The sequence below is a fragment of the Notolabrus celidotus genome, chromosome 22 (genome assembly GCF_009762535.1).
Source record: "Notolabrus celidotus isolate fNotCel1 chromosome 22, fNotCel1.pri, whole genome shotgun sequence".
NCBI lineage: Eukaryota > Metazoa > Chordata > Actinopteri > Labriformes > Labridae > Notolabrus > Notolabrus celidotus.
The window spans coordinates 2,379,462-2,393,989 of NC_048293.1; the positions used below are offsets into that span (position 1 = coordinate 2,379,462).

Below are 14,528 nucleotides of genomic sequence, written 5' to 3' on the forward strand. Positions count from 1 at the left end.
GTCAGGATGCACCTTTGTGTTTACAGTCTGAGGTACGGCAGCATTTTGTCTTTCCCTGATATTCATGAAGAAGAACATTTAAATTCCAAGCCAGGACCTTAAGCTGCACTTAAGTTTATTGAAAGAGATTGACCTTATTTGTTTGAATATTTCATACTTTCACTTGGGAATTGTTCACTTTCTATTTCTTTAGAATTGTTCAGAAGTTTTCCATCAAGGTATTTTTCTACGCTCATTTTTAGTTTTTTTGCAAGAAGCTGAAAAAAGTGTGCAGTGGTTTTATTTGAGTTACCTTAAAAATAAAAAAGGATGACTTTGTTTACAAAGAAATATAAGAGAAGAAATGTAGATTGCAACTGTCCATATAGTCTGAGAATATAAATAAAATAATAGTTATTTAAAATTTGAGTTCAATCCAGTTTTCTTTCTTTCTTCTTTTTTTTTCTTTTTTTCTTTTTCTTTAATGCAAAGTGATTTTTTCTTCAATTACAGGTGAAAACTCATGAATGGCACCACGTTGCAATATTATTCAGTGAAAATTCACAAATTTCATGTTTTCCTGCAAATTATAATACATGTGATCTGTTTGTCACTTTTGGCTTTCTCTCGCTGAGATAAGCCTATTTTGACACACATACTATGTGTAAGCAGTAACTTTAATGCAAAGTGATTTTTTCTTCAATTACAGGTGAAAACTCATGAATGGCACCACGTTGCAATATTATTCAGTGAAAAATTCACAAATTTCATGTTTTCCTGCAAATTATAATACATGTGATCTGTTTGTCACTTTTGGCTTTCTCTCGCTGAGATAAGCCTATTTTGACACACATACTATGTGTAAGCAGTAACTTTTTTTAATTTTTTTTTTTTCAGTTTTCTTGAAAAACGTTAGAGAATCATATCGTGAACCAAAAGTCGGGATTCGAATGGAATCGTGGGTCGAGTGTATCCTTACATTCCTATTCAACCTAACTTAGTCTGAGGTAAAGAGGCGGGCCTTTGGCAACTTTGCTAACAGCTACAGGGTGCCCACCTGTCAATCAATCAGTCATACCGTTGGAAAAAACTTGTAATTTTAATATCTTCAAAAACCACAAGTTATAAAAAAAATTCACCCTTGTGTGTGTGCCGAGACAGAAATGAGCTATTCAGATCTATAACTTTTTTTGAACCAGGCTGTAAACATGTTTATTTCTGCTGTAAAGATCCTCTCTTTTGAATGGGTGTGTATGTGGATTCCAGCGTTTCTGCAGCCAGCCTAGAGTGCATGAACTGCAGTTTTTAGCACTTCTGCATCGGCTTCAGGTTGCTGCTTGGGTTAAACACAGGATCAAACAGTCTGCAGGTAAACAATGTCAAAGATTGTGGCTAATGATAGCAGAGCTAGCTCCACTCAGACTCTTGAGGAACAGCAGGTAACAGGGGGAAACGCACCCTCCCAGAGGTGTTCCAGTTTGTGTGTCATGACTGCACCTGAACTGTACAGCAGTGAACACATCCAGCCACAGCCCTGCGTTCAGTAGGACAACTGAGGCAGACAAAAGGTGCAAAGACATGTATTTGCAGGCCGTGATAGTGTCTCTCCAGTACGTTGCTGCTGTTTATTTCCCTAGCAACAAACATCTGCATTGAGTAGTAACAGAGACAGGCCTGAGCATGCTGAGGACATGATGCATATTTCTGATCAGACATGTGTGACAGATAGAAAGTGGGAAGGGTTGGCAGTGCAGTGGAAACTCATTCTGTTCCATATGAACTAGTTTCTTCAATGTCTTTGCACATGTAACAAAGGGATGTGAAGAATTAACAGCCAAGTGAACCTACAGTTGAAACCAGAAGTGTACATACACTATAAAAAGAGACATAACCTTTTTTTCTCACTGTCTGACATCAAATCAGACTAATGTTTTTTGTTTTAGGTCAGTTAGGATTGCCAAAATTATTTCTATTTGCTAAATGTCAGAATAATGACAGAGAGAATTTATTAGAGATTTTAGTATTACTTTCTTCAAAGTCAAAAGTTTACATACATTTCCCTAATATTTGGTTGCATTGCTTTTAAACTGTATGACGTCCTCCTGCTGTGGACGATCTGGACTCCAGCTGATACGGACGTGCTGGACTCCAGCGGCAACAGCTTCTACGACTCGTCTCATCACTATCACTTCTCTCTCTTACTCCCCTCTATCTGTCTTTCCAGATCCAACTCGGTCGAGGCATGATGGCTGTCTAACATGAGTCTGGTTCTGCCTGAGGTTTCTGCCTGTTAAAAGGAAGTTTTTCCTCACCACTGTAACTAGCTAAATACTGCGATGTGCAATACTCATGATGGATTAAGGTGGGGTCAGACTGAGTGTTACCCTGTCTTGGTGTTGGGTCTCTGTTCATAATTTGACATAGAGTGGTCTAGACCTCCTATGTTTGTAAAAGCGTCTTGAGATAACGTTTGTTGTGATTTGGCGCTATACAAATAAAGATTGATTGATTGATTGATTGATTGATTGATTGATTGATTGATTGATTGATTGATTGATTGATTGACTTGGGTCAAACATTTTGGGTAACCTTCCACAAGCCTCTTACAGTAGTTTGCTGGAATTTTTGGCAGTATAGCTAGGGTTATTGTCCATTTGGAAGACCCATTTGTGCCCAAGCTTTAACTTCCTGGCTGATGTCTTGAGATGTTGCTTCAATATTTCCACATAATGTTCTTTCTTCATGATGCCATCTATTTTGTGAAGTGCAGCAGTCCCTCCTGCAGCAAAACACCCCCACAACATGATGCTGCCACCCCCATACTTCACAGTTGGGATGGTGTTCTCAGGCTTGCAAGCTTCCCCCTTTTTCCTCCAAATGTAACGATGGTCATTATGGTTGAACAGTTACATTTTCATTTCATCAGACCACAGGACATGTCTCCAGAAATTAAAGGTATGTCCCTGTGTGCGTTTTCAAACTGTAATCTGGCCTTTTTATGTTGCTTTTTGAGTAATGGCTTCTTCCTTGCTGAGTGGCCTTACAGCCCATGTCAGTGCAGAACTTGTTTGACTGTACTGTCATGGCCAAAAGTTTTGAGAATGACACAACTATTAATTTTCGAAAAGTCTGCTGTTTCAGTTTTTATAATGGCAATTTGCATATACTCCAGAATGTTATGAGGAGTGATCAGCTCAACTGCAATTAATTGCAAAGTCCCTCTTTGCCTTGAAAATGAACTTTATCACCAAAAACACATTTCCACTGCATTTCAGCCCTGCCACAAAAGGACCAGCTAACATCATTTCAATGACACACAGGTGTCACACACATTAACACAGGTGTGGGTGTTGATGAGGACAAGACTGGCGATCAATCTGTCATGATTGATTGACTGGACACTTTAAAAGGAAGATGGTGCATGACACCATTGTTCCTCATCCGTTAGCCATGGTTACCTGCAAGGAAACACGTGCAGCCATCATTGCATTGCACAAAAAGGGCCTAACAGGGAAGTTTATAGCAGCGAGTAAGATTGCACCTCAGTCAACCGTCTATCCAATTATCAAGAACTTCAAGGAGAGAGGTTCAATTGTTGCCAAACAGGCTCCAGGGCGCCAAAGAAAGTCCAGCAAGTGCCAGGACCGTCTCCTGAAGGTGTTACAGCTGCGGGATCGGGCCACCACCAGTGCAGAGCTTGCTCAGGAATGGCAGCAGGCAGGTGTGAGTGCATCTGCACACACAGTGAGGCGAAGACTTTTGGAGGAAGGCCTGGTGTCAAGGAGGGCAGCAAAGAAGCCACTTCTCTCCAGTAAAAACATCAGGGACAGACTGATATTCTGCAGAAGGTACAGGGACTGGACTGCTGAGGACTGGGGTAAAGTCATTTTCTCTGATGAATCCCCTTTCCCATTGTTTGGGGCATCTGGAGGAAGGCTTGTTCGGCGAAGACGAGGTGAGCGCTACCATCAGTCCTGTCTCTTGCCAACAGTGAAGCATCCTGAGACCATTCATGTGTGGGGTTGCTTTTCGGTCAAGGGAGTGGGCTCTCTCACAATCTTGCCTAAAAACACAGCCATGAATAAAGAATGGTACCAGAACGTCCTCCGAGAGCAACTTCTCCCAACCATCCAAGGGCAGTTTGGTGATGAAGAATGCCTTTTCCAGCATGATGGAGCACCTTTCCATAAAGCAAAAGTCATAACAAAGAGGCTCGGGGAACAAAACATTAAGATTTTGGGCCCTTGGCCAGGAAACTCCCCAGATCTTAATCCCATTGAGAACTTGTGGTCAATCCTCAAGAGGCGGGTGGACAATCAAAAACCCACAAATTCTGACAAACTCCAAGCATTGAATATGCAAGAATGGACTGACATCAGTCAGGATTTGGTCCAGAAGCAGCAGACTTTGTGAAAATGTAATATTTAACACATTTCACACCAATAGATGTTCATCTCTGGAACACAGAAGCCGTGTCCTTCCTGAGCGGTATGATGCCGGGACATTCCCATGGTGTTTATACTTGCATATGATTGTTTGTAAAGGTGAACATGGAACCTTCAGGCATTTGGAAACTGTACCCAAGGATAAACCAGAGTTGTGGAGGTCGACAATTCTCTTCCTGATATCTTGGCTGATTTCTTTTGATTTTCCCATGATGTCTCACAAGGAAGCAGTGTGTTTTGAGTAGTGCCTTTAAAATACATCCACAGGTGTGCCTCCAATTAACTCAATTGTTGTCAATAAACCTAGCAAATGCTTTCAAAGCCATCTGGGCTTTCCCAAATTGTTTAAAGGAATAGTAATCTTAATGTATGTAAACTTTTGACTTTGAAGAAAGTAATACTAAAATCTCTAATAAATTCTCTCTGGCATTATTCTGACATTTAGCAAATAGAAATAATTTTGGCAATCCTAACTGACCTAAAACAAAAAACAGATTAGTCTGATTTGATGTCAGACAGTGAGGAAAAAAAGGCTATGTCTCTTTTTATACAGTGTATGTAAACTTCTGGTTTCAACTGTATAACACGATTTAAGGGGAAGGCGGTAGGTGGAACACAGAGGTGCACATAGGTTTGTACAAACTAAAGAGCCAAAGCTGGTGATAGGTGGAGCAGGCGCCTGACAGATGGTTGTCAACTTGATCTGTTTTCTCCAGATTCCTTATGCAGGAAAACTATTGTTTGCAGGCTTAGGTTCAGATTCCACCTCCTGCTTAATGTCAATGGGTGGAAAAGGTTTCCCGTTTCACACCCTGCCTGCTAAACACACCACACTAATGAAACAACAAAGGAAGCTTAGAGTTACAAAATTTGTTTTGGGCACATTTCAAATTTTTTTGTCCATGTTGTGAAGTTGTTTTTGGCGGTGTACTTTGAAAAAACATAAAACAAGTCCAGAAATCCCTCAGGTGATTGTGTAGCCGAGACCAGCACCTGACGCCAGCCTAGATCTGGAGCTGAGGTGTTGACTAGTCGGATACTGTGTCCCAGATATCAGATATCAGGTTCAAACAAACAGAATGGTGCCTTACTGGCAGGTGGCAAACCTGGCACTATCAGATAGTGTGTGTGTTTGTGTGTGTGCGTGTGTGCGTGTGTGCGTGTGTGCGTGTGTGTGCGTGTGTGTACTTACCAGGACAGAGTGCATTCCCATGTAGATTCGGCTGACGCACACCAGAAGACACCAGCAGAGAGCTAAAGTGAAGCCCAGTGGAAATGGATACTGTGGAGGAAAGAGACGACACATTACGTTAGATTAGACTGATGAGGTAGATTTTTAGTTTGTAGCATTTTTAACAAACATCACTGATGCAGCTCTGATGAAGTTAACTAAAGAATATTGTATAGTGATAAGCACTAAAGTTGTGATATCAATTGTTGTAAAGATGATAAGAACACAACATGAAGCAGTTATGATATTCAGGGATATGTGGTGAAAGGGTGCTGGGAGCTGAGCTTCTCCTGACACAGCTTGGTTTGTTTTTTGGTGTGATGATTTCTTAAGTACAAGGTATTATCTGTATGTAGAGGAGTCCCCTTAACCAAAACAAAAATGGCATTGTATCAAAACCAGTAAAAAAAAAAGGGATGCCATTGGCTAGATGCCTAGTGGTTTAAGGGTGCGCCCCATGTACAGAGGCTATAACCGTCACTGCAGTGGTCGTAGGTTCAATTCCAGCTTTGACCATTTACTACATGTTCCCCCCTACTCTCTACTCCCCACATTTCCTGTCTCTCTTCAGCTGTCCTGGACATTAAAGGTGACATATCACGCTTTTATCATCAATATATATTGGTCTAAGAGGTCCCCAAAACATGTCTTTAAAGTTTATGCTCAAAAAAACACTTTGAAATCAGATTTTGGTCTGCCTGAAAACCCCTCTTCTTCAGTCCTCTTCAGAACACTCTGTTTTCTCTCTGACCACGCCCCCTCAGGAAGTGGATGTGGCCTCGGCTCTCCAGCACGTTGATCTAATGTTTACATGTTGGCTGAATATACACGGCTGCTCAGAGATCGCGTTACTTCAACCCTCTGAATCTGATCCAGAATCTGATCCTGACGGAGAGGCGCCTGCAGCAGGACCTTTCTGAAGGATTGGTCACAGATTTAGTGTTTCTTGTTGTTTTATTTATCAGTATGTCGACGTGTGTCTTGGTACACAGCTATGTGGCTATGCTAACTAGCGCTAGCACTTATCCATGATAAATAAAAATCCTCCACTAGATCTTCAAATCTGCAGGCCTGGGGAGTAAAACCGACCTCTACCAGAAAGGCAGCGGGACTTTTCTGAAGGATTGGTCACAGATTTAGTGTTTCTTGTTTTATTTGTCAGTATGTCGACGTGTGTCTTGGTACACAGCTACAGCTACAGCTATGAACATGTAGCTATGTGGCTATGCTAATTAGCGCTAGCACTTATCCATGACAAATAAAAATCATCCACTAGATCTTCAAATCTGCAGACGTGAGGAGGAAAACCGACCTGTGCCAGAAAGGCAGCAGGACCTTTTCTGAAGGATTGGTCACAGATTCTGTGTTTCTTGTTGTTTTATTTGTCAGTATGTAGACGTGTGTCTTGGTACACAGCTACAGCTACGACATGTAGCTATGTAGCTATGCTAACTAGCGCTAGCACTTATCCATGATAAATAAAAATCATCCACTAGATCTTCAAATCTGCAGACGTGGGGAGTAAAACCGACCTTTGTGTTTATTAGGACAGCCTACAACTAGCATGCCTCCCTCCTGAGCTCCTTGTTAGCACACATTTGTGCAGGTTATGAAAAACGGAGGGGGGATTCAGTATTATTTTATACAGTCTATGGGCTGAACAAGCTCCGAGCTCTGACTCCATGACAGACCGGAAATTGTTGTTACGTAACAAAAACACTGAAGTCTGAAACGGCTCGTTTCACACACATTTACAGAAAGGTGGAGAAATCAGAACAGGGGCAGAATGGATTCTTTTCATTCTCGGGGGGTTTGTAGACATGCCAGGGACACATATTTCAGGTAGAGAACCATTAAAAAGTCAATTTTGCATGATATGTCACCTTTAAGAAAAATTTGTATTTGTCAGTATCCATTAATTGAAGTAACCAAACAAATGTATGTCCATTATCTTTTTTTTTACACAGCAGGCACCTTGAGTGCTTTCTGAGAGGCAAGTTTGGGAGGGTGTGCATAACATTTAACATGGAGGAAGTTTCCCAGCTGAGCAGCAACAACCATATTGGAGGCGTTATCAGTGACTAAAACCAAATCTTTGTCCTTAATCTGCCATTTTTCTGCTACTTTTTGCAACAGCTCAGCTACATTTGCACAAGTGTGGCTCTCAGTCATCACTCTCGTTTGGAGGACATAACTCACCAGCTTCCAGTCGTTGCGCGACTCACGCATTAAGTGCGCTGTTACCGTGACATATGATATGGCAAAATAATCTCGCCTTGGGAGTTTGTATCTGGGTTCCAGCGTCCGCATCAGAGCAAGAAAGCACTGGTTGTTAATGACAGCATATGGGTGCTATTTTCACCTGGTCCGTTCCTTCAGGTGTCCGGGCGGCATTTGCCACTTTCACTTTCGTTCCATGAGCAGCGGTTGTGTTCCTGTCATTTAGTTAATATGAAAAATAATCATTTTTGAAAATGTATGAATCGTAATTGATTCGTCACGTGTCGCATCGCGATGAATCCAACAATCGATGTATCGGCACACCCCTAATACACACCAATTCAAAAAGCCGATCTTCACAGCAGAAATAAACATGTTTACAGCCTGGTACAAAAAACGAGTGTAGTCTGGATAGATCATTTCTTGATCGGCACACACTGTACGGGGGTGAATTTTTTCATTGTGTCAATTTTGAAGATATTAAGATTACGAGTCTTCCAATGAGAGGCACAGCTGACTTGATTGACAGGCGGGAACACTAGCTGTTGGTGAGGAGGCTCAAAGCCCGCCTCTTTACCTCACACTAGCTTGACAGATGTTATGTTGAGTTCAGCATTTCCAATATGGCTGCCGCTTACGACTGGCTTCAAAACAGCGCTCAGGAACAGATAGGTGACGTCACGGATACTACATCCATTATTTATACAGTCTATGGTTGCTCTGTATCTGGTCGGGGCTGCAAGCTGAGCTGCTGCACATTTTACACATCACACACTTTTTGAGGATAATGATTGTCAACTTTCACCTTCACTCTCCTCCCCTTTGGTTCAGCTCACTATTCCTCGCCTACAGAGGACGTCCACTTCCTCATACAGCAGCTAAAACAATGCCTTGCCGTGGATGTGGATGTGGGCATGTACTTCAGTGTAAACTCTTTGTGCTAGCAAGGAGTGCAGATTAACCAGCAGTTGACCCCAGTTGTGTGATAGACTGTTTGGTCTTTCTTTAGAGTCCCAAGTATTCATGTTTACGTATGTAACTTGCACCATGTTCATCCATCAAGACCTTCTTCAGCCGGACTTCCCTTCAGTATATTCTGTGTGTTCTCAGCTTTATCTGCTCTGCACTGAGTTACCCTTTGCCCCACATTATGCAATGTCAGAACATTTCTGTTAATGAGTCTCTGCATCACAGAGAATATATCACACACCCCTGCTTGTTTATTGTTCAGACTCAAAGTTTAAAATGATAATCAGGCGTGTGCTGGGGTTGACATCCAGCAACGCACAGTTCAGTTCTGTGTTCAGTTTATAGCAAGCCTCGATGATCCTGTATGTTGCTATAATGTAGTGGGTATGATCGTCGGCCAATGTGCGTGCCCTTGAGTCAGAGGACCTCATAAATATTTCAGCAATTCTGCTGTTCTCTTATCAGATGCACTTGGCGTGTAGCGTGAAGAAGAGGAAGGAGAACAGACTGGTTTTGCACTACAGCTTAAAGTGTCCAAAGTCAGACTCTTCTCCCTCATGTGACTTAGATTACTTGTACTTTAATCAGTGCAAACTGCTGCACTAAGTCATATGAATATATGGTGTTAGACCAGATCCAAAGGTAGCCTGTTTTAGCTCGGCTGTGAACAAAGGAAACCCACGTGTTTGAAACACGCACAAGGCAGACTTTACAACCTGGCATCCAAAAGTCTCCTTTTCACACTACAGCTGGCCTGGTGTCAGACCAGAGGAGGAAGAAGTCTGTAACACATTTGTTCACAAACTGCTGCTGGATGAGAAGTGTGGCCGCCTGGCTACAGTCAGACCGCCCCTGTGAGACTCTCCTTCAGGTGTCCCTCCAACCAGCAGGCTTGGCTTCAAAGTGTCAATTATAACTCTCTGAAAAATGAGGTCAGAGCAGAGGGAGGTTTTGGTTGAGAAACAGGCGTCTTTATGTTTGTGGATTAGCTTTGAAGCTGGGTCACACACAGACTGCACAGCGTGTCCTGACCAACGCTGCGTTTAGGGAACGACAGCTTCATGTCTGAGACCTCCTCTGAGTCGACAATCTGTGGACATGTTTTCCAATCAAGGTCCAACGCGGTCTGTGTCAGGCTGTCAGCGGGTCCCACGGCCGTGTTCAAATACTCGCTCATTCTGGCATTGCGCCTGCGACCGCTGTGGTGCTGCGGCGGCCGCCTCATGCAAAGTTTTATGGACGTGGTGTGTTTTTTGTGTGGCTTGTGGTTCTGTGCACACTGCTTATTGACTGTTAGGCTCAGTGCAGGGTTTGCTGTGTGCAACCTGACAAAAAATATGCTGTTGATGCAAACACACAAACACAGGCGCACACACATACACACCAAAAACCTCCCAGGGTGGGCATGTAAAGTTATTGGGATTGAGACTACACACAAACCAGAGTTATGAATACTTAAAACTCGTATTAGGAGATTGGACCTACAAACTACAACAAGTGTCAACATGAAGGGGTCGCTTCAAAAACTTGAATCTTCATATATCCTGAACAGTGAAGTTTAAAAGCATCTCACAATAATCATGTGCATCAACACGACCTGTCTATGGATTACTTACTGACAGGGAATCCTTTACTTGAGGTACACACTGTTATAAGTAGAAATATACTAAGCTGCAAGTATAAGTCAACAACTATTATTGGCAAAATTTCTAGAAAATACCAAAATTAAAAGTATATAGAGTGTCTGCCCTGAAGTTGAAACCCAAATGTACTCAGATGACACTGTCATCTTCGCACATGGTAAGGACAGGCAAGAAGTGGCAGCCAAATTAACCTCAGCAATGGCTAAAATCTCAGATTGGCCTCAGACTTAATGTGAGCAAAACAGCTTGTATATACTTTTCAGTCCCTCCAGGATTTCGCAGGATTTTTTTGAGATTGTTGCGTCCCAAAAAGCCTGAATTTGCGACAGCTTTTTGAAAAAATTGCGGTGAAAGTTGCGATTTTTTTCTTTTTCTTTTTTCCCCCAATAACATCTCAGGGGCAAGTAAATATGCTAAATTACAGTTGTTTTGAGAAAACATTCTTGATGTGGCCACTGACAGTAAAATGCCATGAAAGGACTATATTGCACATTTACGACGGTCCCTGAATGCACCTCGCAGCGACTGATGCACAGTCAGTTCACGGCACTCGGAAATTAATCTGCATCTTTGATGACTAGGAGTTGATCAAAACTTACTGAATGTGTCTGATGTTTCACCAAACTGGATTAAATCAAGCTGTAGATGCAGAGCTTTTTATGGTAACCACGGCAACAACGTCAAACATCAAATAGTAAACAGACATCCCCCGGTTGTGTCTTTGTCACTAACACACACCGGGGGTAAAAAACATCAATGAAGATGAGACAGATGTATGGAGGCGGGGAGAGCTGGTTCATAAAGCACACCTGCTGCAGGTAGAGACCAAGCTAACACTGAGCCCCTCAATCTATAAATAACAACGTTGTCATGGTCACTTGTCCTGCCTGCTGTCTCCTCTTTTCACCCGTTCTCTGTGCGTGTTTTGTTGTTGAAAAGTGCTGATCAAGTGAGGACTTACGTTTATGTTCCAAGGAAGTCAAATCGATGACAGAACCGATGACGTGCAGGGGCTGAGATTGAGGTAATTGGTCAAATTTGCAGGAAAGTTGCGGTGATTGTATAAAATTGCAAGGCCGCGAAAAAATCGCGCTGATTGGTTGAATTTGCGTTGATAGTTGCGATCGTGAAATCGCAACTTCCTGGAGGGACTGAATTTTATAGAAAGAAAAAACGGATTTCAACCTGATATCACTGTTAAAGGTGAACGGCTACAGATAGTTCCACAATTCAAATACCTCAGAATTCTCTTAGACTCACAGCTGTCCTTTAAGAAACATGTGAAAAAGCTCTGCAACACTGTGAGACTTAACCTCAGGACCTTCAGGTTTATCCAAAACCAGCTACCAATTGATTCAGCAAAACTATACATGCATGCAATGATATTTTCCCATCTGTAGTACTGTGTCACAAGCTGGTCACAAGCTGGGAAAACAACACTTGCTCCCATCAAATCACTGTACAAGCAAACATTAAAGGTACTAGACAAGAAGCCAAAAAGTTATCACTACTGCAATATCATACAGAAGTATGGATGGGATGGACTTGTACTTATATAGCGCTTTTCTAGTCTGTCTGACCACTCAAAGCGCTTTTACACTACTCGTCACATTCACCCATTCATACCCATTCACTCACTGATGGTAGAGGCTGCTATGTAGTGAGGGACCATCAATGTTAGCTAATCTCATTTGTACACATTCACACACCTCTGAACAACAGAGGGAGCAATTCGGGGTTCAGTGTCTTGCTCAAGGACACTTCGGCATGTGACTGCCGGAGCTGGGATCGAACTGCCAACCTTCAGATTGATAGATGACCGACTCTACCCACTGAGCCACAGCTCTGTAACACTGTGAGACTTAATCTCAGGACCTTCAGGTTTATCCGAAACCAGCTACCAATTGATACAGCAAAACTATACATGCATGCAATGATATTTTCCCATCTGTCGTACTGTGTCACAAGCTGGGAGAACAACACTTGCTCCCATCAAATCACTGTACAAGCAAATATTAAAGGTACTGGACAAGAAGCCTAAAAGTTATCACTACTGCAATATCATACAGAAGTATAACCTCTTAACTTTTGAAAATGTTGAGGGTTTTGCTGATGCTTGTTTAGTGTTTAAAGTGATAAATGGTCTGGCTGCTCCCCCATTAAAAGAGATTATATTACTGGGTAAAGATAAAGGAAGAACAACTAGGACAGGAAATAGAGGTGACTGTGTCATACACCACAGATCTTCTGAATTTGGCAAATCAGCCCTCTCTATTAGAGCAACAACTTCTTATAACTCATTACTGAGTAAAATCAGAGAGTGCTGCAGCTTTGCTGAATTTAAGTCCAGGATGAAATCATGGCTAAAATCAACCCAATCATGTCCTCATCACACTTAAATATAATGACTATCATAGTGTAATGCTTTTAGCTATTTATATTTTCTCATTGTGTTGATAGTTTTGATGTAAATGTATCCCTGTTGTGTTATAGTAGTTATGTATTATTGTGTAGCTGTTTATATGATGAACTATTTGTTTTTAACAGAGGCATCGCCTCTGTCTCCTGCCCAGGGACTACAGATGTAAATTAGCTGCTAGCTAACTCTGGTACAACTTAAATTGCAGTACACTGTCCCTGTTGAAATAAACAAATAAATAAAATAAATAAATAAAAAAATACAGTACCTGAGAGTCTTATGTTATAAAATAGATAAAATCAATATCTAAAAATAAAATAAATAAATAGCACATAAAAATAAATACATAAAAAACAAATGAATAAAAATAAAATGAATAAATAATTAATAAATAAAAATACATGAATTAATAAAATGAATAAATACATAATAAACCAAAACAAATAATAAATACATAAAAATAAAATGAATAAATAATTAATAAATAAAAAATAAATAAATTGAAAATGAATAAATAAATAAATAAATAAATACATAAATAAATAAATAAATAAATACTTTAGAAATAAAATATGTTGTAAATTAGGGATGCAATTTTGAATTATTCTCTCTGATCAATCTTTGGAAATGTTAATAATTCATTATCGATTGTTAAAAAAACAGCATACTTTTTTTTTCCAATACCAAAAAGATTTTTCTCCCTATATCATAATTTCCACAGCAACATAATGCATATAACTGACAGTATTCCATAGAGGAACACACATTATTCAACACTGAATATCAACATGTGGAGCAAGCTAGAGCGAGGCTCAAACTACTAAAAGTGGAATTGTTGCAACAAAAAAACTGAAGAGGAAAATATTTTAGACTCAAAGTGTCCACTTTTCTTTCTACTTGTTCTTATTGATAATAAAAAGTATGTCCACATGGTTGGATGTCAGTCTGGAGCGCAAACCGGGTCACAATCAGTCCTGCGGTGGAAAACACCTGCTCAGACGGCACTGATGTTCCTGGTCTGCAGACGTACAGACGCGTCACTTTTGCCAGTCTAGGAAATCTGTGTGGACACAGACCTGAGTACGTGCACTCAGTCACTCACTTTCCATCTCTTGTCCTGGACAACCTTGAATACAACTTTTCTTTTCCTTCCCTTCTTTTCTCCCCAAGTTTCAACTATCATTTGTCCTATTTTCCCCAAATCAAAACTCCTGCTTCCTGTTTCAACAATCTTAAAGTTTCTTTACATGAACATCAACTTTATAAATTACCGAAAGACACTGAAGTTCTAAATGTATCTTAAATCACTCATCACTACATTGTGGACATGCTATCAGCCACCTTGAAGTGTAGACTCTGTTAGCCTTGCTGTTGCTGTTTGTCATGTGTTGTGTAAGTTTGTTCAGTCTTCTTGCTGTTTTGTTTGTCATGCAAAAACATCAGTCGTTTCTATCTGTCGGTCATGTTTTGCTAACAGCTGCACTGCAACAAATATGATGTTACTCCAAACTTCCAAGTCTGCGAAAAAAAAGCTGCTCCAAGTAGTGAAAGCTGCAAATCCTATAAATATTCTTTATCTCTAGATCAGTCCGAGCCTGACGCCAACAACACAAACATTATTT

The 14,528-nt window shown here is 40.9% G+C and overlaps 1 protein-coding gene across 1 annotated transcript in view; it reads right to left on the reverse strand.

Moving 5' to 3' along the window:
- sgpp1 (sphingosine-1-phosphate phosphatase 1) overlaps positions 1–14,528 on the reverse strand; it is a 38,910-nt gene that overhangs the window by 14,468 nt on the left and 9,914 nt on the right. Inside the window, exon 2 of the mRNA XM_034675212.1 lies at positions 5,617–5,706. Within this exon, the coding sequence (XP_034531103.1) occupies positions 5,617–5,706 (90 nt within the window). The remainder of the gene's footprint in view (positions 1–5,616; positions 5,707–14,528) is intronic.